General features: G+C 48.1%; 2 protein-coding genes across 3 annotated transcripts; both read left to right on the top strand.

The window, feature by feature from the left end:
- Nucleotides 1–1079: 1079 nt before the first annotated feature.
- fscn2a (fascin actin-bundling protein 2a, retinal) lies at nt 1080–8120 on the top strand. 2 transcript variants are annotated; one of them, XM_055510982.1, is made up of 5 exons: nt 1080–3759; nt 3840–4701; nt 6001–6157; nt 6252–6619; nt 6708–8120. In XM_055510982.1, exons 2-5 carry the CDS (start codon nt 3879–3881, stop codon nt 6911–6913), a joined length of 1554 nt encoding a protein of 517 aa, XP_055366957.1. In that variant the 5' UTR covers nt 1080–3759; nt 3840–3878; the 3' UTR covers nt 6914–8120. The 2 variants fall into 2 exon arrangements, with proteins under 2 accessions (XP_055366957.1, XP_029015908.1); XM_029160075.3 differs by having other exon boundaries at nt 1104–4701; nt 6252–6373; nt 6452–6619.
- Nucleotides 8121–11610: 3490 nt separating this feature from the next.
- LOC114860929 (transmembrane protein 235) lies at nt 11611–16898 on the top strand. The gene is made up of 4 exons (XM_029159833.3): nt 11611–12251; nt 13185–13262; nt 13703–13840; nt 15961–16898. The coding sequence occupies exons 1-4, from the start codon at nt 12080–12082 to the stop codon at nt 16203–16205; spliced, it is 633 nt and encodes a 210-aa protein (XP_029015666.1). The 5' UTR covers nt 11611–12079; the 3' UTR covers nt 16206–16898.
- Nucleotides 16899–26993: the final 10095 nt, after the last annotated feature.

Raw genomic sequence — 26993 nt, 5'->3', positions numbered from 1 at the left:
GGGTTTGCGCGGTTTAATCATTGAGCGCCCGCGTTTTATTGCTTACCTATTTAGAAAAGCGGCTTTCGTTACGAGTTGAGGTATCTTTGTCAATAATATATTGCGCTGACAGCGATGTAACCTCCAATTAAGTTAAACCAGCGACTCTCTCTGCATGACCAGTTCCCTGTCGTCGCCCCCTTGGAGAAGCAACGGGGGAGGGGGCGTTTAACAAGTTTGGCTGGCTTTAAAAACAAATGACAGCCTACAAAACAAATGTGGCATTACAACTGAGTATTAAAAGGCCTGACATTTACCAAGGCTCATTTATATGGCGGCCCATACTTAGCTCATTGGCAGCCCCTCATTACGCTGCATAGAGCCGGAGCGAGAAGGCCGAATCCAGGCTGGGCTGGGGCCGGGCAAACACGGTGGCGTGAGCCGCTAACGGCCTGTGGGAGGATCGTCCTGTAGATGAATGAACACCTGGATTAATGGGGTCAGTAAGCACCGAGCTGCTGAGGAGGAAGAATCCCGGCCAGGGCGGCCATTTTATATTTTACTTTTACTGCGTGTCTCATGGACCGTTTTCCTCTGCTGGTTTTAGAGGGGCCAGCGGAGAGAGTCCCGCGGGGGCGAGCGAGAGCAAAGAAAGGACATTTTTGTACCTGCGTGCCTATGTAGGACACGGGGCCGGGTGCTCGTTGTGCAGTTGCGGTTTTATGACGCTTCCGACACCTCAAGGGCGCAACTGTTAAAAAAAACGGTGACACATTTATCCAGGAACACATTAATTTCTTAAAACGTGACAGCGGTACTTACACGAAGCGCTTTAGTCGTGAGGACATCGTTTCCATAACTGCAGTGGTATTTTAGAGTCAACCAGTGTCATCTTATTCATCGGATTATTTAAAGTATTTGCACCTTAGTCTTCTGGGGGGGGGCGAGTTGGGTTCAATTTGCTACTAGACGACCTTGATTCCTCTGAATGTGCTCCACAATGCGAGGCACACGGAGCGCGCTGGCCCTTTAAATGGAGCTCTGAGTGCTTGGCAGGCTAATAGATGCGCTCTAAAGGTGCTAATGGATGGCAACCTGAAAAATGGTCTTATCTGAAAAGGTCCAGGACAGTTATAAATGAAATAATCGTGCTGGGCACATTAATCCATGTTCATGCCCTAGAGGGAGACCTCAGCTCGCCCGTTTGATCTGTGTGTGAGTGCATGTATAGGCCACTCTATGTGTACGTGGGCACGAACGCTCGTCCCCGTGCGTTTGCATGTAACCAACACCTTTCATTCATTTTCCCCCCCCAATCACTTGCTTTTGTTGTTCTTCCTGACTGCCTTTTAACCAGGAGCTCCAGCAGAGACTCGAGAAACGCGAGAAGCGGCGCACAAAGAGTCACAATGTGCAATTTGGCCCGGCCGCCGGACCACCGCGGTTTAAATGACGCACAGTTGTTGCTCATAAGATTCCCGGAGTGTCAGACAACATGGATTTGCGAGGGAGTGGGGGCACTGGAGGGAGCTATCATCAGGTTGCATGCCACAACAGAGACAGCACATCCTGACACTGGTTTGCTCTTTTTTTTGTAAGAACGAGTCAGAACAGAGACTTTGATGAAGGTGTCAAAACCAGCTCATCATCAGCTAAAGGAAAGAAAAATCACAAAAACACAGGATTTATTTGGGCCACAGGCAGCTGACGCATGAAGAACTGACCTCTGATGATTCATTCTAGCACTTAGATCATTCTAGTTTACATAATATTTGCTACTATGTACTGTAAACACACTTAACATGAGTTTAAAAGCCAATCTGTGATTTAAAAAAGATCTTTCTAACAACCTACAAACATCAGATGACCTTAGGCAGTTACACAGGTTTTTTCCCCCATATATTTCATTTTTATGCTGTGTCATGATACATGTGTGACATTTTATCCCTTTAATAATAATAATATTACTGAATTCACTACATTACCCGGCAAACAGGGAAACAAAATAAACTGCAGATTTGCGGTCAGCACTGACATCTACTGGAGACTTCTCCTACACCGTTAATGAACTGTTGCTTTGCATAAACGTCAGGACATCTGTCTTGGCCCACGGTTAAACATAGTAATTATGAAACAAATGTATTAATGTTTTCAATTCACTCGTTGTATAATCATGTGAAACTTTGATCTTAGTATAAAATTCTCAATTTTTTTAGACGTTACAAAGTGTAGATAATATCAGAACATACTGTATATGTTAAACTACAAGGTTATGGCGCCATCTAGTGATCACATAGAAAAAGTACAAGGAAAGGAACGTGACCTTCAACCTTAAAATGTTATTACAATCAATTCAGAGTTGTTGTTTTTTTTTTTTAAATGCAGTTATAAATTTTGAGTAGGTTCTACATGTCAGACTCCGTATCGGAGTGAGCGTGGCGTGTGATGAAGGTGTTTCAGCAGCTCCCACGTCTGACAAGCTGTCGAGCCGCTGAAGAGGTCCTTCTGTGCGTTATCTCCCTCTGGCAATCTGAGTTCGGAGCTCCTCGCCTTGAATGGCAGCGGTTTCGAATGCGAGAGGCGGATTCCGTGAAAAGGTGTCACCCGTGGGCGCTGCCATCTTTGTCCCGTCTACGCTTGTGCAGCGCCGCCGGCTCCTGTTTGGCTTTGGACTTTTCCCAACCTTTGACCTAGATTAACATCAAAGCGCTAACCCTCTATAGCCGGCTGCGCTAATCACCACATGCAATCAAATACCAAGTAGGAATGAACGGCCAAGATTATGGATCTGATCCGAAGGGCGACCGCACTGTCGTGGCTTTTCTATTTACTCCACAGGCCTTCTTGCAGTGACCCTCGACTCGAGCAGGCGCCTCGGTGAAAGAGGGCGCCTAATGCTCTTATAGAGGTTGACGGTGGCGTGCGCCGCGACAGAGGTCACAGGGCACGCTTCCATTCTTTCCTGTCGACCGACACAGTCTGGAGAGAACAGTCCAGAAAGGATTAGAGAATACGATGTGGAGAATGGACCAAGGTGAAAGTGGGGGGAAGGCAAATGCACGGAGCCTGTGCAGTCAAAGGTTTGCCATTCAAATTCCTCTGAGCGCAGGGACTTCACTGATTCAAATGTCTATAAACACTGGAGGCAAACATATGTGGTTATATACACTGTAGCTCCCCTGGATCTGTATGGGCAAACCTTCATTAAAACTTATTATTGTTATTTTTTTATTATTCTACAGAGAAGTAAAAGCCGTGGGGAGAAACCAAAAGCACCTTTAGTCTCTGGGGCATTTTCCAATTACCAGCATCAGATCAGAGCCGGGATAATCCCAGGCCTGGATGCTGGATGGGGTGACGACTAGTAAACCAGCCTAAATATGAAAGTGAGCTCCAATGGCGTGTCAGATTGATAAATGAGCACGTCCCTGTTGGTGGCGCCGAAGGAAGCCGAGGGCGGAGGGGGAGAGGAAGAGTCGAGAGGAGATCGAGGCGCGATAGGGAAAGCAGCGGTGCCGCGCGTGGACCGTCGAAGGAGAGGGAGGAGGGGACGCTCGCGGTTGGTGCCCGGTGGCGTGACGTCAGCGGCTTGTGGATTGAGGTGCTGCGTCCTGCTGATTTTAATCCTAACTCATTAAGGAACAGAGAGCGAGCGCCTGTACACGCTCACTGGGAAAAGAGGGAAAGTGACAGGGGGAACAAAGGGACACTCCGTCACTGCAGGAACAATCCATCAAGGGAGATAAGTGGAGCTAATTTATGATTTGAGAGACGGACGGGGTAAAACTCAAGCGTTTCATTCTTGCGTTTCAGTCTCATGCCTGCTTTCTCTTATCACCCTTTCCCCCATTCGTCCTAAGCTTCCTCGCTCTCCCTCCCCGCGCGCGGCCCGCTCCAGCATGCCCTCAAACGGCGTGAGCAGGGCCCTGAAGCTGCAGTTCGGCCTCATCAACCACGAGAGCCGCTACCTGACGGCCGAGGCCTTCGGCTTCAAGGTGAACGCCTCCGGCACCAGCATGAAGAAGAAGCAGATCTGGACCCTGGAGCAGGACGAGCAGGACGGCCAGGTGGTGTTCCTCCGCAGCCACCTGGGGCGCTACCTGGCCTCCGACAAGGACGGGAAGGTCACGTGCGCGGCCGAGAAGCCCGACCCCGACTGCCGCTTCCTCATCGTGGCCCAGTCCGACGGCCGCTGGGCCCTGCAGTCCGAGTCCTACCTGCGCTACTTCGGCGGCTCGGCCGACCACCTGTCCTGCTTCGCCCAGGTCATCGGCGAGCCGGAGCTGTGGGCCGTCCACCTGGCGCTGCACCCGCAGGCCAGCCTGCTGAGCGTGGCCCGCAAGCGCTACGCCCACCTGTCCGCCTCCGACGGCGAGATCTCCGTGGACAGCAACATCCCCTGGGGAGTGGACTCCCTGGTCACGCTGGTGTACCTGGACGGCAAGTACAGCCTCAAGACCTGCGACAACCGCTTCCTCAGCAACGACGGCAAGCTGGTGCGGGAGAACACGGGCAGCACCGGCTTCACGCTGGAGCTGAAGTCGGGCAAGCTGACGTTTAAGGACTGCGACGGGAAGTACCTGACCCCGGTGGGCCCCACGGGGACGCTGCGCTCCGGCCGGTGCTCCAAGCCGGGGAAGGACGAGCTGTTCGACCTGGAGGAGAGCCACCCGCAGGTGGTTTTTCAGGCTGCCAACAAAAGATTTGTCTCGGTCAAGCAAGGTAATCACAGTCACAGTGTTAGCGGCGGTGTTTATTGTCAAACGTGGGCTGTGAGTTCGGAGGCAGGTTTCGCGGAGTCCACATGCGCGGCGCGCGGCGGCTCCGCCGTGGAGTTAATTGCCGTAATGGGCTTTGTCATTTTCACTGTGTGTCCAGTGAAGATTAAGCAGCGCCCGAGCGCCTCCAGGGCAGACCTGTGTCCCATGGGTGTCAATTAACATCAATGGGCCGCGGGCCTTTCAGCCACTCGCTCCTTCCAGTCATCAGTCATGTTGATCTACAGGCAGCCAGACATGGTAACTGACCTGTCAGGGCCTCGGCAGACGGATCAGTTACAGGTCTGCGTGCAGCCGTTACGGTGCGAGCGCCTCCGTTCGGCCTAATGATTAAAACAAATCATGCTTAAAAGGCTGTTCAAGTAACTACAGCTTCATCATGTGACGTCATCATCATTCACATCAGGAATATTCACGTCAGGAAACTACAAATCCAGCATCAGATTTCATGTAGATTTCAAGACCACTAACACTTAACATTATCATTTTTTTCATTATTTTGTGCCGTCTATTAAGGAACAAGGCCCTGAAAGCTGCTTAGTGGGCCCCGCGGTGCAGATTTGCATTTCACCACTCAGGGAATTACAGCAGGCGAATGAACGGGAAGGGTGGAGGGGTGACTGTCAGGGATTAGGCCTGTAACGAGCTTAAGAGAAAGGTTAAGGGATATTTCTGTGCCATCTCTGTTGCAATTACAACCGACGCTGTTCAGTTGTGTGTGTGTGTGTGTGTGTGTGTGTGTGTGTGTGTGTGTGTGTGTGTGTGTGTGTGTGTGTGTGTGTGTGTGTGTGTGTGTGTGTTTGTCCCACCCCGAGTCACGCCACCATTAACGGAAGGATGGATTCAAGCAAAACCAAAAATATCTCCCTGACCAATCAGACGAAGAGGACGGATGAATGCTAGACAGTCTATGGTGCAGTCTATTGAGTTATTATTAAATAGCCAACCACTAAAAAAAAGACTTCCAAGGTTAGATCAATTCCAATAACAACACTTTTTGTGGCGAGGAAAAGCTGGTAATTTATCTAAATAAAGAGTTCATTATTGGTCCATGATGCTGTAGTGTGACCTAAGAGCCCTCGTCGCCTGAATGAGGACACGCAGCGTAGTTGTGGGAGGCGCTCTGGAGCGACAAAGGAACCGTCGCAGGTGTAATCAAAGGCCGAATCACTGTAGAGGATGCAGCCACGCGTTCCCTCCTTTGTGCTGCATCATGAAGCCTGTCCTCCGTCCCACCTACCAGGCGTGAGCATCTCAGCCAATCAGGACGTTGAGACGGACATGGAGACGTTCCAGATGGAGATCGATAAGGAGACGAAGAAGGCCACGTTCAGGACCAACGGCGGATCCTACTGGACCCTCGTCACCCACGGGGAGATCCAGTCCACGGCCATAGACGTGTGAGTAACCCCTCGTAGCTCGGGTGTGGCTACCGTGCAGCGCGTGACCTTTGACCTCTGACCTCTGACCTGGGCTCCTCCAACCCTTGAACAGAGAGGCCAACACCATGTTTGACATCGAGTGGCGGGAGCACAGGGTGGCGCTGAAGGCCAGCAACGGGAAGTACGTGTGCACCAAGAAGAACGGGCAGCTGTCGGCCGTCAGCGACTCAGTGGGTAGGTGCCTTCGGGCCAAGGCATCGCGGCGGGTCCGTCCGCTCCAGACAACCCAACGGAATCTCCCCTTCGTCGCAGGTGACGACGAGCTGTTCCTGATGAAGCTCATCAACCGCCCGATGCTGATCCTCCGCGGGGAGAACGGCTTCGTGTGCCACCACAAGAGCTCCAACGCGCTGGACGCCAATCGATCCGTCTACGACATTTTCTCGCTGATCTTCAACGACGGCGCCTACAACATACAAAGTCAGTGCTCGCGCGATCAATGCGGCCCCCCTGTTCAATCCAATAAGCGTCTGGAATGCAATGAAACCTAAATACAATCCCTCCGCAGGCATGAGTGGAAGGTTCTGGTACGTCTCCGGCAGCGGCCTGGTGTCTTCAGATGGAGAGAAGCCGGAGGAGTTCTTCCTGGAGTTCCTGGAACACGGACGCTTCGCCATCAAGGGCTCCAACGGCAAGTACCTGCGCGGCGACCAGGGCGGCACGCTGATGGGCGACGGCACGGCGGTCGACGCCTCCTCCCTCTGGGAGTTCTGAGAGACGGTCTCTGGGTTTCCCCGATTCTGAGTTTCGATTTCTTTTTGTTTTTTTTCCAAAATGTGAAGATGTGAACACTTTAGGAAGATGTGTGGCTTTTCTTGTCGATGTCCAATATTTTGTCCTTTTTACGGGGACGACGCCTGCGTCAGGCGGGAGAGCAAGGTCGCGGTCCCGTTTCTCTCACATTCACCATAGTCACAGACACGGCCGACATGATCGAGTACTAACCCGAGGGTTTGACTAACACAGATTAGCACATCCAGATGTTCAGTAGACGCTCAGTGTAGACGAATTAGACACGTGGGAACAACTTAACAATGAGCCTCTCTGCATTCTCTGTTTATGTCGTGCTTTGACGTCTTCTCTCACGGGTAACACCTCCACAAAAGCACTTTTCCAACGTTAAGCCAGCATCTCTGCAGAAACTCTGCAGCTGTGCAACCTTTGTGTAAAGCAAGACGATGCTGGAACAAAGCAGATCTGTATCTTCATATAAGGGACCAGCGGGAAAGAGCTGTCGACCATTTGATGGACTTTACATGGTTTAACGTAGCAGGTGTGAACTCAGATTCTCTGGTGTTCTGCCCAGGGGCCTTAATCCATACTGCACTCTATAGCCCTTATATTATGTTCTCAGACTCAGAGTCGGGTGAAGAGGTTAGAAAATGTGATGGATGGGGTTTTTTAAACAGACTTTTTGAATCAATCTCCTATATAAAAAATGACGAAGAGAGAAATGTGTTTGAATGCAAATCCTCAGGTAGTGTTTGTTCTCTGTCCATTCATTCATTTGCAGATGAAAGATAATGATTGATGACTTTGCTTAGTGGTTGTTGCCCAAGCTCATCTCCAGTGTTGCTGGAAACCATGTGGTTGGGACGGACGCTGGTGTTGAGCCTGATCACCGTTTGTCCTGTGAAGTTTTTCTCCACTGTTAAATGCCAGGTCGTTGAATCTGCAGTAGTTTAAAGTGTGATGTGCAAAACTGTGGTTTTGTGACGTGTGCATTTTGCAGTTACTAGAGGACGAGGTCCAGAAGGGTTTGATCAGCTGTGGACCCGGTGCCAGATAATAGAGAGACTCTGGCCACACTGTAGAACTCATTTATGAACTAGCTTTGCTTGTAAGATGTTTTATTATCTTTTATTTGTTTATTGACAATGGATTTTTGAAAATATTATACAATAAAATCTACAAATTATGACACAGCTCCTCAATGGAATTCTGGCTGAAAGTCAAAAAGGCCTGAAAATGAATCAAGAATCACAAGGTATGAAATTCCCCTTTTCATTATTCACAGCTGTGATTTTTCTGTGTGTAGCTGACAACGAATCACAAACCATCAACACAAAAAGCATGTGTGAGGAAGCAGTTCTGTTATCAGCGGATGAGATTCAATACGTGTTCGCCCGCTCGCAGGCATGACGGCAGGCGGCGCCGGATGCAAATTGGGAGGATTGTAAACATCCAGCCTCTGCTCCGTCGAGATGCTATCAATTTGATGTCCAGTGTAGAAATACAGCCGATATGTGCCTCCGCTCGCTTTAATTTCCCAGCCGCGGCCCCCGTCTCTCCAGCATTCACTAATATATAAATGTCAGGGAGGATTTTACCCATTCGCCACACTGGGTGGCAGTGTGTGTCTGCCCTATTACTGTGATCACACAGAACCAGCACCTGGCATCACTACCAGTCCGTCCAGAACACAAATATGTCTTCAGAAAATGTTAAACCCACGGTTTCCCAGCAGGCTGTTATTCAGAGTCTTGGTTATTTTGTCTCGGGGTCTCACAGAAGCTCTGCTTGTTTAAATCTGTAATTACACCGGCACAGTGTTCCGGAGAACCGATTCATTAACGGCCTGGTCGCGGGCCCGGATCATTACACGCAACTCAGCGAGCCGGATGCTTTTCAACGGATTAACTTTACGGTCTCTGCTCAACGTAAACTCAATGAGCAACGTCTGCTTTAAGAACAAGAGCGCAACAAACCAAGCAAACTCTTTATTGCTTGTATTTGGTCTCAACCAACCAACATTTGACCCGGGTTTTCAGAGCCGGGACCAGAAATCAGTGGAGCTCTGGCGAGGACGGATGGCTGGAGGTCAATACGCATTAACTGGTGCTGACTTCCTCATCTGCACCATCGACCCCATTCGCCTGCAGCCTTTGTACTAAACTACAACAAAAGGAACATTTTGGGATTATTTGTTTTTTTTTTTTGCATCCATCGCGTCCAAAACAGAAACTTCAGAATGAAATCCAGTTCTCTTCTCTCGACTGAAAGGCGTGCGCTTGCTTTAAACAGATGGCCGAGACACACTAAGCTGTTATGCAAATCAGGTTTGAATGAAGTTCAGCCAACTCCTTGGATCAGGCCTGGAACTCTAGTGACACGCACGCAATAAACAAATAAAGCCGCGACGGCCCGTCGTGCACGAGCCTCCGTGTGCCGCGGACGCACGTCACTGTGTTTTCATCCATGAAGCAGCTGCGATTTGTATGATAACACACAAAGAAGGCCTGTTCCTGCCTGAGCTCCAGTCAGAAGCTGAAAGTGAGGCAGCACTGAACCATTTTCACCATATAGTTGAAGCAGGGGGGAAACATTGATGTCGCTCTATGAGTCTATGTGCATAGAGACGCCTTTCAAGACTAAATGATCATGGCGTCACAGAGGAAACACAGACAGCCCAGAGTCGGCCCTGCTAAGAATAGACGCTTCAGACGGACGCACGGGCTCAGAGACCAAACCACACGAGGCAGCAAGTGGATCTGAAGCACGAGTCGGCTCCGACAACAACAGGTCAGTTTCCTCCTTCCTCCATTCCCTTCCGTTTGTTGCTCAGCACAATGCCTCAATGCAACTCACCTGCAGTTTTTAACGACTCTGCAGAAAATACGATTGATGATTAACGTCACCAAAATAGCTGGATTTGCTTCTATTGACTTGTGTTTGTCATCAATTTATGAGAAACTATAAAACACCGTGTCCACCAATTTAAACGCATTGCATTTATGCTGAGGCCGGTACATCACAGTATGCAAAGCTGTTTGCAACAGCGGGAAAAGGCTTATGCAAGTGAGTCTGCAAGATGCAAAGACGTGACCCGCCAATTAAAAGGAGCACATACCTACTGAATAATATGAGATTTCTCTGCTCCTTATTTGAGTCATTATCTCCAAAGTAGGAGATATAGAAACTCAGGGTATAGCGTTTTATGAATTGTTCTCCTTAATTGGTATATCAGCCAAAATCTCTGTTGATCCATTAACAGGAGCTAAACTTCTTATTCTAATACCTTTGTCATCTCTCATTTTGACGACAACGCTCAATAATCCTGACGGATGGTCTTGAAGGCAGCGGCTGCGTGTCACAAAGGTCACCCGCCTCGGCACGCTGACGTATGAGTCTTCACTGACAGCGGGGGGGCTCTCAACCTCACGTATGGGTTTGTGCATGTGTCCTAATTAAAATGCAGCAGAGACAGGACTGGAAGGCGTCGCACCCTCACACGCCGTCGCCGGAGGCCGCGAGCGTGGAGCAAACGATGGCTGTCAGGGCTCCTGTCTGTTGTACTGCATCAGTGATGCAGTACAACCCGTTGCATCAACTATTGACGATGCATCCCTTTATAATGGTTATGTGTCCTACTCAGAGCCATCACGTCGAGGCGGCTCTGGCAGCTGAATCCCACACTATGTGAATCAGGCGGCATCTGTTCGCAGGTACGTAATCGTTTTTATTACGAGCCTGAGATGCAGTTTATCTTTAGGTAATTGCCAGAAGTAAAATTAAGCTTCATCTTTTCAAATTCATGTTTTTAGGCGATTTCGAGCTTTCATTTCATTTTAAGTATTTAACAGGCTGTGATTTTCTATCTTTTATGTCTGTGTTGAATGGATGCTGCTTCGACATTTTCTCTACCAAATTATTTGAACCAGGTTTTTATGTTCTTTGTACAGACCAGGGGCTGAGGCCTTTCTAATACCTGCTTGTTTGCTTTATTTGTATTCAGCATGAAAAGCTGTTACACTAACACGCACCAAATCCTCCTATTAAGTAGTTTTGTTAGAATTTCATCTGCAACGTTTTAATTATTTTAAGTAATTCGACATGAAAACACCCTCCAGGAATTTCTGCAAACCAAAGAGCTGCACAGCTATATTTTCCTGAGTAGAGAGAAGACAGAGTACGGTGAGAGGGGAACTTAGCAGAAGATTTATAATCCTGGGGAACAACAACGCACATAAAACTGCAAAGGAATGGTTTAAAAGCACTCTCTAGTTGTGACCATGTGGAAGCCAGGGCCTCCGTCCAATTTGTGGCAGGACTTGGAAAATTACTTCTTACTCAAGGCCCTCATGCAACTTGACAGATTTAGTAGAAGAACAGGGTAAACCTGTTTAAGGCTGAGAGTTCTGTCCACTCTGACCTGTAATAGTTGCTGAAGACACCCATTAGCCTGCATGAGCCATTGAATGAGCCTAATAGTGTTTTAAATGTGCAGTTTATACTTTTCATTGCACTTTTTGCAAAAAATGTACCACATGACTCCAAAGCAAACCTTATATTAATTAGAGAGCTGCTCCACCCACAGGGCTCCTCTGGAAGGACAGCTGCCAATTAAATAATTTTTTCTTGTTTATTTATTATGAAGCTTTTAATGTTGTGATTTAATGATCGGTTTGGCTTGCCTGGTCACCAAAAACAGCCACGTATGACGTTGACGGTGGTAAATTTGTGGAAGATTGACTAACTTAACTATTCTTCGTCACGTATCCGGCCAACGTTTTATTTTGAAAGAGCGCACCGGAAGTTGAGCGTACGCCCAGCTTGACGCGGCAGGTCCAGGAGCGCCACAGCCGCTGCCGCGCATAAAAAGTCCACCTGTCAACGCGCAGCCTAAGCCGACGCCGTTTACATCCAAAGTGTTCTGCCAGACACCCCACCCCCCTCCCCCCCCCGACACGCACACTTTCCATTGTGAACTTGCTCCGTTTCTGGACGCGCGGCCATGGGGAAGCGGCACTTTGCAGGGAAGGACCGCGCTGGAGAGCCGAAGCCTTTGCGCGTCGCACACATTGGAGCGTCGATGCCTTCCACAGTGTAGAGAGACAAATTGCACAACGCGTAGCGGCTGTGCTCCTCGCGCTGTGAACGATGAGGTACGGGCTGGTGGTACTTTGTGCAGGCTTCACGGGTTTGCTCAGTTTCAGCCTCCTGGCTGTGGCAATTGGGACTGATTACTGGTACATAATCGATGTAAATAAACCCAACTGCACAGGTTCAGAAGACCTCAGTTCCCATTCTGGACTGTGGAGAATTAACGAAGGTAAGCTGCGCCTAACTGTGATACGGTTTGTAGTTTGCATGAGCATCATTTTGCATGAAGCCTCTAACGAAATCAGATGCCACGGTCATTTATCCGGAATAACTTTAACTTGATGTGGAGACGACGCAGATGTCACGCGGCTGTGCGTAAAACGCGCATGTTGCACGTTTTAAATTGTGACGAGTATCAGTCGTTTTGTTGCTGGCGGATAAAAAGAACCTTGAGGGGTTGCGTACGATGCTTTGGAGATTTACCATTAATATTGTTCTCTATGTTGCTACGTTACCGGCATTATTGTCCAGGGCGCATTTGTCTCGTTTTTTCCCCTCTCATCCGTCCACTAATGGGGCGGCTGTGCAAAAACTGCTTGTAATCAGTTTTGTGCCCCTGATGCCCAGAAAACGGTGATATTACAGGTGCTGTCTCTTACAGTATGTTGAATTATTAATAAGAGTCCAGAAAACCACAGCGAGTAAACCCATAAGCTCAGCTCACGTCCCGCAGCTACAGGCTGTGTTTATTTCTTTCATTTCAAACAACAGCGCTGTAACCCGTCGCCTGCTTATCAGCCCGTGCGGTCGGCGGCGGGCGGGCACGCGCGGCGCTGCAGACAGAGAGATGCTCTCCGTGCAGCCGCAGCGTCGTCTGCTCGCTGGCTGCACAGCGGGGGGTCTGGGAGCTGTTCAATTCCGCGCTAGTGGCTCCCACGGCTCACGGTTAAATGGCAAACAATGAGACAAGACGGTGTTTGAAGCTGCTCTCGCTGTGCTGCAACCTGCGTGGCTGATGGTCTCTGACTGGGTTCGACACCTGACTCGTGTGTTAACACCATTCCAGAAATACTCTCTATAATAAAGAAATGAGGTTTGCTTTATCCGAGGGACTCGTACAGCTCTACTGTAACAGTGTAACCTTTTCCTGTGACATTTTCAGGGGCGAACAGCAGCGCTGTCATCCCCTCTTTCACCGCAAACATATCCAGCCTGTCAGAGGCAGAAAGGCACCTTCTTGGTAAGTGGATCTGTTCATCATGTGCCGCGAGAACCGACTAAACTGAACTAAACCACGGGAACACGAGGCAGACGTCCACGTACCGTGGGAAGCCCCGGCACTAGCAATGGGAGGCCACTAATAAGTCACAGCAGGAAGCAACACACTGAGCAATTACACTGAGCCACTTATTTGTCTTTGGGCTGAACGCTTGGATCTCAGGGTGACTTTCATGCCACAAAACAAAACGCACTAACAAGTTTGCCGTCGCCTTGGATTTTTAATATGACACCGTTAATGGGAATGCGTAGCGGGAATCAATCCGCTTTTACAAATCGTGGCGCACGGTGGCGGCGCAAACTCCAGCTGCCTCGTTATTGAGACGCCGATAAACCCGCAGCGCGCTCCTGCGCCGCCGCTCAGCTCCGGCGCTCCGTCCCGCGCCTGCCTTGTTTCCGCAGGTCTGCACAGGGTGGTGGTGATCCTGCTGCCCCTCAGCCTCGTCCTGCTGGTGTTCGGCTGGATCTTCGGGCTCGTCAGTTCGTTGGCCTGTAGCCCCAACCTGCTGGTGGGAGCGGCGTCCTACTTTCTCTTCTGCAGTAAGTCCCGTCGCGCGCGCTCCCAGCACGTGCTTTGTCTATATCCTGGCCGACCCCGGGACCGCGGCACCGTCTGGTCTCCGACGAGGAACCATTCATTGGTGTTGTGCAAATACTTTTCCTCGTTGTTGGCCGGCGAAAATTGCCACAGATCGAATTTCAAGCTTCATATTAAATATCCCTGCGGAGACATTATAAATCCAATATAATCAAGGCAGATAATTATTTTGTGATCACGCTGTTAGTAGAGATGGGGACGGTATGAATGATTATAACTAAATATGTATCAGAGCGCGCTTTTATGTTTTCATTCAGTCATAACTCGCTGCAGAATCGGCCCCAGACTCCGAGATGCGTCGTAAAACGGCTGCACGGGCAGGTTTCCTTACATGACAGCGTACACGAGGAAGCGCTCGTGCTCCCATATGATAATTGTCAACGCCGCGACCTTTTCCAGACTCGGTCGAGCTTGAGAATCTGGAAAAGAAACAGACTCCCGTTATTTATTTATCAGATTTACTGAGAACATCTGTTTCCCAGTACTTGCCAGTGAGATTTGCATAAAATAAATCATAATTACAAGCTGGTTCCCGGTGAGCTCCAAAGTGTTTTGGACACGAAGGCCCGTGAAGCGGTCCCCGTATGGTAATGCGCGTGATTGCCGGTATTGATCACAGCGTGTGGACTGATTGCTGATCACGATGAAGTGGCACGAGATTGCAGAAGAGCTCGGACTTGATTGAGAGATGTAGTCCGCTTGCAGGTATCAGTGAACCCGAAGGCGTCGAGAAGATTTAATTTTGGTTTTGTGGAAACTGATTGTGATCTGAACGACGGGCCCATTAGGTGAACTGACCTGAGAGCTGCCCCGATCGTCAAAGCACCGATACAAAACGTCTGATCAATAATAATGTCTTTGAAGTCATTCGCATGTTTGCATTGATTGATGTAGTATTGAGCGCATATAAATGAGCTCTTATTAAATCTGAGCATCAGCCTCTTTGGGAAACAGTCGACTTCTGGCGTTTCAGTCTCTGGACGTCATTGTCACAGAAGTCTGTGTCCGTCCAAACATTAAATATCCTGACGCAAACAGTTTGGGATCCATTCGAATGCAAATGCGTCAGACTGTTGGCTCCTCCTGGAGAAATAAAAGTGTCACATTAACACAAGCGTTGTGTTTGCCTGGAAATGAGCAGTTGATTAATAAACTGCCCACGATTCCTCTGAAACTCCTACAATGACCTGGAAAGTACACGAGAGGAATCTTTTAATAAACGCGGAGAGGTGTAAAAATGTGTTCATGCTCCTCATCGCAGAAAGGAAAAAGGTACAAAATTGGTTCAAAATAGCCGCAAAATATGGAATTTGGAAAAACACATTTTTCTTTTTTTTTAGCTGTTTCCTTTGATAATATTTCAACGTAATCATGGAAGTGAGTAACAAGAGGTTCCACAAAGGTCCACAGCACAGAACCTCAAAGCACCGCAGCTTTTGGGTCAGTTTAAATGTACGTGGTGGATCCTGGCATGAAAAACATGCGTTTAGTATGCGACACCCGTCACTTCTGGGGTTTGGAGCATCTTCCAGATAACAGACTTTACATAAGCCCAGAGTAAACAAGCAGGTAAATGAATAACAACGCCGTTGTCAGTCATCGTCTGAACCTCCAGGCTGCTTCCGAGCGTCTTCCTCCCACGAAACCGCTAAAAACCAGTCTGTTTGTCTGAGTGAGCTCCAGTTCAGCAGCAGCTCAGACCTCACTCACATAAGATTCACAGGCAGTTTGAACAAAGGGCGCACGGCTCGGCCTCCGACGCGCCGATGACTGTAATTTAACAAGTTAAAGATTGGGAAGCGATTCGGCCGCCTGTCAGTCTCTTCCTTCAGCCCCACTTCGCTCTTTAAGGTTGTTCGAGGTTCACGCTGAGTCGTCCATTGTGATCGGCTCGCTCCCGTGTTAATTAGCGCGTGGGTCTAATACAGGGAATCAAAAGCAACTCTGCTGCAGCGTGAAGGAAGGATTGATCGTCAACACCTTGTTTCCTGGTTTATTGCAACACGGGGCTGTGATGGGACCAGTGTCGCTGGCCTAAACGCGTGCTTCTCTGCGCCCGCAGGCCTCTTCACCCTGTCGGGGGTCAGCATCTACATCCACTACTCCAACCGGGCCATGGAGGAGTTCCAGCAGGTCGTGGCCCCGGAGAACCTGGCCTACGTGGACGTGTCGTTCGGCTGGTCCCTGGCCACCGCCTGGACCTCCTACGGCCTGGAGGTGGCCACCGCCCTGCTGCTCATGCTCGCCGCCCGAATCACCCAGATGAAGGGACGCTACGACTCCGGCGTCGCCATCGCCATGTTGTAGAGCCCAGGCGCCCCGTCGCCTTTGGGTTCGCCTGTTGTTTCTGCCGCTGGAAATGAACCGGCCGAGGCCGTTCAACACGCGGATCAAAGTTTAGAACGACACGATGTGATGCAGTCACGTGGAGGTTATGTAACTGGGGCCATGGAGACGTAGTGGAGGCTATTAAACATCTGTGTATTCATTGCTTTGTGGACCCCCCCCCCCCCTCAGCATCCATTGTCCCAGTGCTCAGTGTTGTCACAAACCTTTACACAGACAAAGACTCTGACTGTTGAGCGATTTAACAGTTTCAACGCCGACGCGTGAAACTTAAAGACGCAGCAGAAAGCCAGTGCACAGACGCCATTAGTTTTAGTATTTCATTAACGCACAACTGCTGCATCAAGTCATTTGCATTCCACGGCTTTCGCCGAGCAGTTAGCGCTTAGTGGATGCGGAAGACGCCGCTGAGGAACGTCCGACGCGTTCCTTTGGAGGCGCTGCTGTGCAAAACGCCTGCATCCGTCCTGGTGGGAACGCGTTCATCACAGGGCTGAGCTTAATTGCACTCTTGGGGCTCCTGCTGAACCGTGCACCACGTACTTCATGCATGTGCCGCCGCCGCCGCTTTGCATTATTGTAACAAACCGTGTGTTCTGTCCAAAATGAGAGCGTTTCTTGCTTCGTACACAAAATAAAAGCACCTCTCTAGAACTGCATTGTGTAGCACTTTAACTTTGAAGGAATAAATACGTGACCAAGAAAAAACACTCATATCCATGGTGACGTCTATAAAAATATATATTTAATACTCACATTTAATTTAGTTTGTCTGCTGGTTTAAGTTCTATGGGCCTCAGATCGACCTCTCTCCTCTTTAGCTCTAAGTGAGACCCTTCATGCATATGTGGACTGCTGCAGGTTTTATTTATGCACTGTTTACGATACACTTTCACAATGCAAAGCCGGCGCCTTGGGATCTCTGTCGCTGGAGTCGTGCCAGAGGAGAAGCAGCCGTGTGACGCACGGCGCCAGCGGCGTCGGACCGATACGTTAACAGTCGTCTAGAAGGCCCGAGTTCATAATAGCCGTCGCATCATTACCCTTTATGCCGGTATTGTTCTGTAGGAGGGGGAGGAGCGAGGCGCCGCTCAATCCACCTGGGGACGTTAATGGTGAGAGGCTCCAGACCTGCAGGGCGGCCGGCGCTGACCCCCGTCCAGCAGCACATCACAAATCAAAGCTCAAGGGTTTCATCCTGCTGCCGATGCGGTAAACAAGTGTGATAAAAGAGGTAAGAAGTGCAGAAAGCAGCAGCAGCGCAGAGAAGCCTCCACAGGGCGCTCATTAAACGCTGGTCATCCTCCCACACTGACAGCCCTTGGCGTCCGCTGACTTCCCAGCTTTTTAGCATTTTACGCATAGCTTTTATCTTTTGCTGCAATCCAGAACGTATCATTTGTCGCTAATACAATTAGAAAGCGAATATGTTTAAAGTGCATTTTCACAGTCGCTCACTTTATCTGCGAGTGTTCTGGCAACTTTGTCGTTGTAGCTTATTATTCTGCAGTTTTCAAACTATCTACCAATTTTCCACCAATTACCAATGTACTCGAGCGAAAGCGTGTCATGTTCTGAATGTCAGCTCGGAACGCGCTTCCGAAAAACGCAGTTCGGAGCTAAAAGGAAGAAAAGACAATGTCCAAAGACAGCAAATATTTGAGGCACACAGAGTCGTTGTACCAGAAGAAAGAGGTTTAAGAGCCCAAGGAGTGAGTCAGTCTGAGAATCCGGACCTGCACTAAATGTTGTAATGAGGAAATCAACAGAAAAAGCCTTTCGCCCGTGGCCGAGGTGCTGAACGCTGTCCTCACATTTGCCTAAATGTACACAACCTGATTTATTGTGCTCCCGCTCACAAATCCAGAATCCCACCCAGGCGGCGTTGTGTCCACTCAGCCGTTTGTTTGGTTGCCTCCTGCTCAGCAATCCCCTCTCAGATGCTACAGAAAGCCGGCAGCTATAAACGAGCGGCTCAGTCTTGCAAGCCCTCCTTTTTATATATTAGCCCTGCTGAAATCCCATTAAACTTTTATGGAATGTAATAATTCAATCCGCCGTGGCAGAAGAATACCAGAGTTGGTGCTGGGCCATTACTCTTTGGTTCATGTCCTTGTCCTTGACGGAGTGCAGTAATTTTGACTTGGACAACCGCTAGGTTCTCCGTTATAAGAATTTATAGAAGAAACTGTCGATTTTTACCAGAATGACTTTTTTTTTCCCCACCACGAAACGTCTCTCCAGGCAGCTGTTGTTCTTTAAAAGCCACAAACATCCAAGAACTGAATACAGCTGCAAATCAGACCTATGCTTTTGTGAAATGGGCTCTTGGTCGACTAATAAGTTGAGTGATGTTTCCCAAGTAGACGGATGTGTAGGCAGATTTTGCATTTCCTTACATCCAGCGCGGAGCTCGCGTCGTAATCAGCACATTCATTTGTGCGTGTGTCTAGTCGACCTTACAATGTTGTTACAATTATGTCCCTGATTAGAATTCTCATGCTAATTATAAAACCTTAACGCCCGCTCCTGGTTCCCTTAATGCCAGTGCGGCGTCCCTCTCCTGGTAACAAATAAGCCCCTTGCTCAAAGGTGAGCGGGAAAATGAATCCAGCACCGCTTCAAGGGCGCTGGAAGACGGATTCCCACGTGGCTCAGTGGGACATCGGCCCTGAGAACAACAACGCTGTAATACGAATGAAGTGTCCTTAAAAGAGTCATTCACCGCAGCGGAATCGAAAAAAACAAGGTCCGTGCTGTCGATATTGTCTTTGTAATAGCTCACACCTGACTTTACACTGTGTGAAGCCTTGCATTCATCTGAGAGGCAGCTTCTTACACTTTAATGCCATGTTTTTTTTCTCGTGTCTTTCACCAAACATACCTCCACAGGCATCAGCCCGCTGTAATTGATGGCAATCATAGTCGGCGTGCATGTCGAGGGTTTTGTTCGTGCACCCTGTGCTCCAATAAGACATGAGCTGCGATTCCTCCATGGCAGGACCTCATCAGCTCAAGCACTCTCTACCCAACGCTCAAACGGGGAACGAGTGACCGGGACGACCTTCGACAGCTCACGTGGCGAGTTCTAGTGGGATTCCTGTGGACGGTTCTGCTCGTTCTCCTCCAGCGGGTCTACGAGTGTCCCAGCGACTAAACCTGCTGGATTCTGGTAGAAGCCACCTTTCAGCCCATTGGACCCGCTTCACATGGTGTCTCAGGATGGAGTGGTCTCATAAAGCGAGGAGGGACCCGGTCCCTGCAGGAACGTGGGCAAGATCTGCTCCTTCCTGGGAGCCAGTTGAAAAGGCAATTATAACCTGCCCCTTGTTCAGAAGGCACCGGTGGCAATTTGAGCCTTCTGATCCTCGTTTGTGTTCGCTGGATGAAAATGTATTGAAGAAATAAACACATCAATTATGCAACGCAAAGAGATGTGGAGAAAGATGGAGTCAATCCTCATAGGTTGATTAAATAAAAGATTATATTCACTCAAAAGCAATAAAAAGCTTCAGGAAGGCCTTGGCCATTTCACATGCATGGCATATTCCTTTAATAGAACTATAACTCAGTTACTGAATCTAAATTTTATAATAGAATAAAATAAAGAACTTTTATTAAACCCTTTGTGCTTCGTGGTTGTGAGGACAGTTCATAACTTCCTGCAGCGGTGAGGCCTCCGTCATGCTGTTACTATCATTAATAAGGCAGACGTCTTCTCTCACCACATGCACAGTCCAGTTACAGCATTATTACTCAGGTACTGCGTAAAATCTCCGCTCCACATACCAGCTGTTGGTTTTGTCCTGCATCAGGTTGCTATAGTAACTGATATCTTCATCTCAATTTTTGTTATTTAAATATATATATATATATTTTGTATTTTTGGAACAAGTGTGAAATGAGTATGAGACTAATGTCGCTTCTTTTTGCCTGAGTCTCCAGCGTTTGCCTTGTTTAATTAAAATAGTTTCCACACAGAACAAATATATATGAACATACTTTCAATATTTGTTCAACTTAAAACATTAGAAATCAGGTTTCAACGTTTAAATAAAACATTTTGAACGCATTTTTACTGATTTTCAGTGCGTCATCTTCCTATTTGCACGTCATTATCCCTGTTACTGATCGCGCCGCATCAGGTGATCCAGAACCTTTAATGACTCGACGACGGGAGCAGTTTAACTTTCCACGCCTCCGTTTTATTGGAGCGGATGCGACAGGAAACAGAGTCACACGTTTGCATAAACAAGAATATTGGAAGAGCATTATTTCTCGCAGACTGATCGGCACAGATGTGTGTGTGTGTGGGGGGGGGGGGGGGGGGGTGACGAAGGGGGTGGGTCACGCGTTCCCGTCGCTGAATGCAATTGCCTGGCTTCCTGTTGATAAAAGCTGCACAATGCTGCGCTCAGCCACCACCTGCGAGACAGAGAACCGGAGCGAGGCCGCACAAATGAATTGATCTTCCCCACCTTCGCTGCCACTTCCTCTGTTTCACTGGGTTCAATTCGGCGGACGCAGACAAATTGTTCCTGCCACGGCCCGAATATATTCTTATCTCCACCGTGCAGCTTCCTTCATGCGGCCACCAAATTGCCTGCAACCAGGGCCCATGTGAGGCCATTAGGGTTAAATGAAGCCAACAAATAATGCAAACGGCTCCACGTGCCCCGATGCCTGGAAATATGCAGGTTAGCAGCTGTGGCGGCGTCATGCCTTCCAGACACGCGGTAACGCAATAAACCTCTAATTCCATTCAAGCAACCACCTGAATCCTCGTGACATTTTCCCACTCTGCACAAACGCACGGAGCCACGATTGTTCTTTCTTTTTAGGTTTTCCCGTCAATAAACAATAGCAACGTGAAGCCGCACTCATCAATAAACGAGCAGCCATCTGTGGCGCGAGCCTCCAGACGTGCACCATTGGCGGCTCCAACGGCTCCTTTGTGCCGAACAGAAACGTACCTGGAGTAAATGTAAAAGGCAGCCAGTCTGCAGGCGGGCGATTAATCACCCAGCTGGAATCAGCTCCAACATTGATCCCACCGCCCTCTGGACCCAGTGAGGCCCTAGTGGTGGATCCTCCACTAGGTGTCAGCATTCTCCTACACTACTACTACCAGTATCTACTATTACCTACTACTACTACTATTACTGCTACTACCTGCACAGACCCTCAACACAAAGTGCTGTGTCTTCAAGCTCAGAGCCCTCACACCTTTAGAAGTAACAGAAAGTACTACTTGGTAACTACTACTGCAGTTTATAGAGTAGTAGATTTCCTCGCTCTATTCAGACCTGCCAGTACTGTATGTACAGTACAGTACGAGTGCAGGCACATACAGTACCAGGCTGTTTACTCTGCTGTGCGCTCGTAACCCTGTCATTAACGCACGAGCTGCGACCCATTGTCTGTTTAGGCGCGCGCGCGGGTTCTCGCTGGCACGAGGTGACGCGCACATGTCACGTAAGGAAATCCAAAAAGCGCCGAGCTTCCAGTAAAGGCCGGGCAGGGCGCTGGCACCGCTTCCTGCTGTTCTCCTGTATCGCGGCAGGATCTCGTGTCCTGCGCTCCGTATGAAAGCACGTATCACCCAACAGGAATGGGTTGCATTAATGAGGCCACTTCCTTATGGTTTATGTACATTCAGAACAGGGCATTTTTTGCATATTTTGTGCATGACTTGCACAGGAAAAATATTTTTCAGGGCCGTTTTTTACAGTACATCCTGCTGGTTTGCAGAATTACTAGATGCTCAGAGGAAGTTGGTGAGGTTCAACCGGGTCCCGGTCTCCGTCCGCTCAGCACCGCGTCTCGTGGGAGGAGTCGCCGCTTGGGTTCGTGCGTGGAACGGCTCTCGGCTGGCGTTTGATCTCCCCGCGCGGACGAAGAACAAAGACCCGCGTTGTGCTGCAGCGGTCGCTCCTCTGAGTCACGCGCTCCGCGGCAGACGACGACCGCGCGGCGTTTCCAGCGACGCGTACAGTAACGCACGCGTGTTCGCCGGAGGTCACACACAGTGTGTGCGTTCACGTCATTCCCGTAGACGCGCGAGCGCTGCCAAAATAAACAGAGTAGTGGCCTTGTGTGCTGCCGCGTGCTCCGTCCAGGTGTGATGAGCAGTGGGGCAAAGGGGAGGCTTCAGCTGAGCTCACCCCCCCCCCCCCCCCCCCACTTTTATTGGCTCCCCTCTTCTTATTCTTTTATCTCCGCTGACCCACGCCGTCTCCCTCCTCGAGGAACCCGAGCCTGACCGAATTTTACAATTTCGTTGTCTGCGGAGCATTAGCCTTGGCAGTAAAGCAGAGCGGCAGCTGTTTCCAATGTCTCACAAACCCTCCAGTCACAGGCTGCAGCAGCAGCCGAAGTGTAATTTATATCATAAGTTAATATTCAACCAGCAGTGGGAACTTGTCGTCTGCTGATAATGCAGGTCACACACCAGACCTGTTGTTCCAGTCTGGTTACCAGGAAAGAGGAAACTGTTGAACTAATCATTTATATTGTGTCACTCGCATCATTCCACGTTACAGTTCCTCGTTAGGCAGCTGGTCATAATCGTGGTTCGAGTGAAATTCAGAAGGTGGTTTGAGTTACGTCAGCTGCCTCAGCATCTTGAATTAAACAGAAGAGGGTCTGACGAAACGCCCTGAAAAGGTCAATTCCACAATGCAGGACATTTTTTTCTTGAGAAATATTGAAGATGGGGCAAAATGCGTCCTGTTGAGGCATTTTAACCACATTCCTAAACTCATGTTTATATTGTCATCAATGCTTGTGAAACGTATTCATCATAGTCTTCTTATCTTCTTTTCTGTGGTATGTGCTGCCTACAGTTTATGTCCTGCCAAGACTTAAACTAAACAGAAATGTAGTTTTACCTTCCAGCTGAACGTGATTCAGTCTGTTGCACCTTTAGACTCATCCTTTGTAGCCGTGAGTTTACAATAACTCACTGCCTGGAGGGGTTCCTGCATAAATGATTACCTAATACTCTGTGTATTTACACTGCAGATGGAAACCTGCAGATACAGGATGGTCGAGACGTAAGTTCAATTTTTATGCCAAAATATGTCGTGAATCCATAAGCATAAAACTCAGATAAGGGGTGAATGCTTTTGTAGTTTGTGCCATTGCTGCTATTTTCAGCTGAGAAAAACATCACATCGACCTGAAGGAGAGAAGCCGAGGGAGTGGGTCGGAGCCTCCCCCGACCTCCCGGCTGTCACCCGATCCGCTCCTGCAGCTGTCTGCTCACACGGAGGCCCTACCTCAGACTGGAGGAACCCGGGGCCTCGACCTGGGGAGGACAGACCAGCTTCACCAACCGTCCCTGCTCTCCCAGATACTGACTGGCTGATCCAGATCAGAAGGGACACGTTTGATTCTGACAGAAACCAATTTGTCCCCAGTACAAGGATCTGGTGTGAACTTAGTAAAGCCTTGTAGCCTAGAGTCCATAACATCACATGCAAACACTTTGATAATTGTGAGATAACAAATTTTCCATCTACTGGTCCAAACGTCTGACATCATGGATTGTTCTGCATTCTAACTGTGGCACGTTACTGGAAAAAGCACTCGCGCTGTTCTATTCTAGCTGGGGATTTTGCGTTTCACCGATCCGGGCCTCCTGTGTGTGTATCTGCCCGTGTGCACGCACTTGTCTGTTCTTTTTCTGCAGACACGATTGTGTCACGGCGTATTTGCCTGGAAATGCTGGCGTGTGTGAAGGAGGGCCACATCTGGCCCCTCTGGTCGGGGTCAGGCTGTGGTCTTGACCTCAGCAGTTTCTGCAGGCCAGCTGCATGTCATGTCACCTCGGCACCGCGGTCACAGTGGGCTCGGACTTTCCTGCAAAGAGTGGGGAAGCACGTTCATATCCTGCTTGACAACAGGCCCTGAAGGGTTTGGCTCAGACCATGACTTTCTTCTCATCTGTTAGTGTTTAGCACGTTTTTTCTGTTGTCTGGTTTGTTTTAAAGCTCCACTATTAGTCTACTGTACAATAACTCTTTCTTTCATCACATACTATACAAATTATTTTTTAATCCCATTTTAAAGCATGTGTTATTGTCATCACATACTGCACTGAACTCTAAGGCATGTTTCTGATGACACACCATGACCCTTTTTCACCACTTACTTTACTATGACACTTTTACATGTGTCTAAATGAGAGGGAGCCAGGTAGAACCGTGAGCTAACAGGGGGTTGCGATGGAGAAGGTGCAGGAGTTAAGGTACCAGAGGTCAACAGGTCAGTGTGTGATGGCGAGTGTGGAAAAGAGGTGTAAGGAAAGGTGTAAGAGACGGTGGTGAGAGCAGCTCTGCTCTTATGGGTTAGCGACGGTAGCAGTGAGGAAGAGACAAGAGGCAGAGATGGAGAAAGAGGCAGCAGAGACAAAGATGCTGAGGTTCTCATTAGGAGTGATGAGGTTGGACAGGATTAGGAATGAGCACATTAGAGGGACAGCTCACGGTGCTTATCATGTTTATACTATCAGGTATCATATTTCTGACAACAATCTATACTATGGCACTTTATATATATATACATAATCATAATATTTTATGATGTGTTTAAGTATACCATGGTACTTTTTATGACATACTATATTATGATTACATACAGTACTATGACTACACTTTGGCACTTTTATCACTCCATACTATACTAACATAGTATAGTATGAGGGAAGTTCTGCAGTATACAGTAGTTTGTATGGTATTTTTTTGTCAGAAATACAGTATGCCTGAAATATGTAATCAAAAACACATCATAGTATAGTATAGCATAAAAAGTGTATTTTTTAGCATGTCATCAGAAATGTACAGTAAGTGATGGAAAAATTGTCATAGTATAATATTCATCATCAAAAACAGGTAGTTACAGTACTAGTATACTATACATAGTATACTATGTCATCATAAACAAGCCTTAGAATAGTACAGTAAGTAATGAAAAAAGTGTCATAGTACAAGTTTATCATCCAAATCAGGGCATTGTGTGAGTATGCTGTGAAAATAGTATAGTCTGTCAATAATGGTGATACATGTGTCTCTGACCTTCTCTTTACTATTGTACTTTTTATTCATTACCGCCCTGTTTTCTGGTCACTGAGTTCACAGGTGCCTGAGACCGTTTCCTGATTCAGAGCTCCACACAAGCCCCAACAAATGTATTTTCCACATGCATCAAAACCCTCACTTTTTAAGGCCTCGTAGAAAAAAAGAACTGTTTTCTCATGCTGTAACACTCACTGTGAAGCAGTCAAAGTGCACCTACAAGTCCACAGGGACTTGAAGGCTTTGTCAACTCAAGCAAATACACTTGAAGGGAACTGATAATAGCAGCAGCTTCTGGGTAAAGCATGATTACAGACAACGCTGAAGAAAACTGAAGTGACCACTTCAGGTTCCACAGACGTTCTCCCAGACACTTGTCTGACAGCGTGTCTCCTACAGGCTGTCATGTTTGAGTTGTGCACGGCCAACTGGCAGCTGCCGTCTTTTGATTCTAATCACGAGGACAATATTTATCTCAAAACATATGCATTGTTACAGGATGACAAATTACTGTGTTTGTAACAATTCAGCAATAAATTAGCTGCACATCATTTATTATAGGGGAAATACCTCATGATAGCCCATAATGCGCTGCAGCTGCTTTTGTGTATTCAGCTCTGCCGGAGTCTGACCTCATACTTGTAGCTAATGGAAAATCACATCATTTAAGGCCTTTTTCCACACGCACCTTAAACAACGGTTCAAGTCTGGCTGTTTTCTGTTTGTGCATGACGTGGACAGAGGAGCCAAGCTTACTCTTGAATGCAACATACTTCTGCTGTTTCATTGTTGCATGTGTCATCCCAGTTTCCCCAATTTCGCAATCTCTTTCGCGCTTAATCATTTTTGGGAACGGCCACATGGGAAAAACAAATTCAGTATAAATGCAAAAGCCGGAGCAAAAGCTTTATCTACTTCCAACGTGCTGTTTACACTGTGCTGCTTATCAGCTGTTCAACATAAATATATACTTTATTGCTCCCGAATGAGCGACTTAAATCTTTGCTTTAATCTTCCCAGATGAACATTTGGCAGGATCACGAATATTTGGGAAGAACCGTGCTGTTTCTAAACAACCAGCAAGAACTGAACCTGAGCAACGAAGTCAAGTCCAAACACCTCAGAGTGTATAAATCAAAAGAAACATGTGCCAGGAGCTCAAGCCTAGAAATAATCAGCCCCGTCTCCACATGTGGTGTTTGTAGACGTACAGTACATGTGAAACGTATTGATGGAGGCCAGATGAGACCTCGCTGACCTATTTCTGGTCTCATCCATGATACTGTATGTGTGCAGTATATTCATCGTTGAATGTTTCACCTTAATTTGAAGGAGCCTCTGATGAGACACGTTGTTCGGTTCCTCCTGGGAGTCGTGTCAAATATCAACACGAATGAGTGTCAGGAAATGGTTGCACACAGGAGCAGACATGCAATGTGCAGTGGAGAGTAATGAAGCATTTCCCCATATCTGAATTACTGGAATAAATGGGGATTTGAATGGTGCCTGTGATATTTGGCTTCCAAATAAGGCTATCCACTTGATTTCCAGGAAGGCCACATCAGGCAAAGCAGTATCCTAAAGTCATTTCCACAGTTAAAATAAAAAGTATTAGAGGTGGGAAAAAAAGGAGTTTAAAATGGTGGTGAGATTTTATGGCTGCTTCGTTTCA

This window comes from Betta splendens, chromosome 8, assembly GCF_900634795.4.
Source record: "Betta splendens chromosome 8, fBetSpl5.4, whole genome shotgun sequence".
Taxonomy (NCBI): Eukaryota; Metazoa; Chordata; class Actinopteri; order Anabantiformes; family Osphronemidae; genus Betta; species Betta splendens.
The sequence above is the reverse complement of the archived record's forward strand: the minus strand, read 5'-3'. Positions and strand labels throughout refer to the sequence as shown.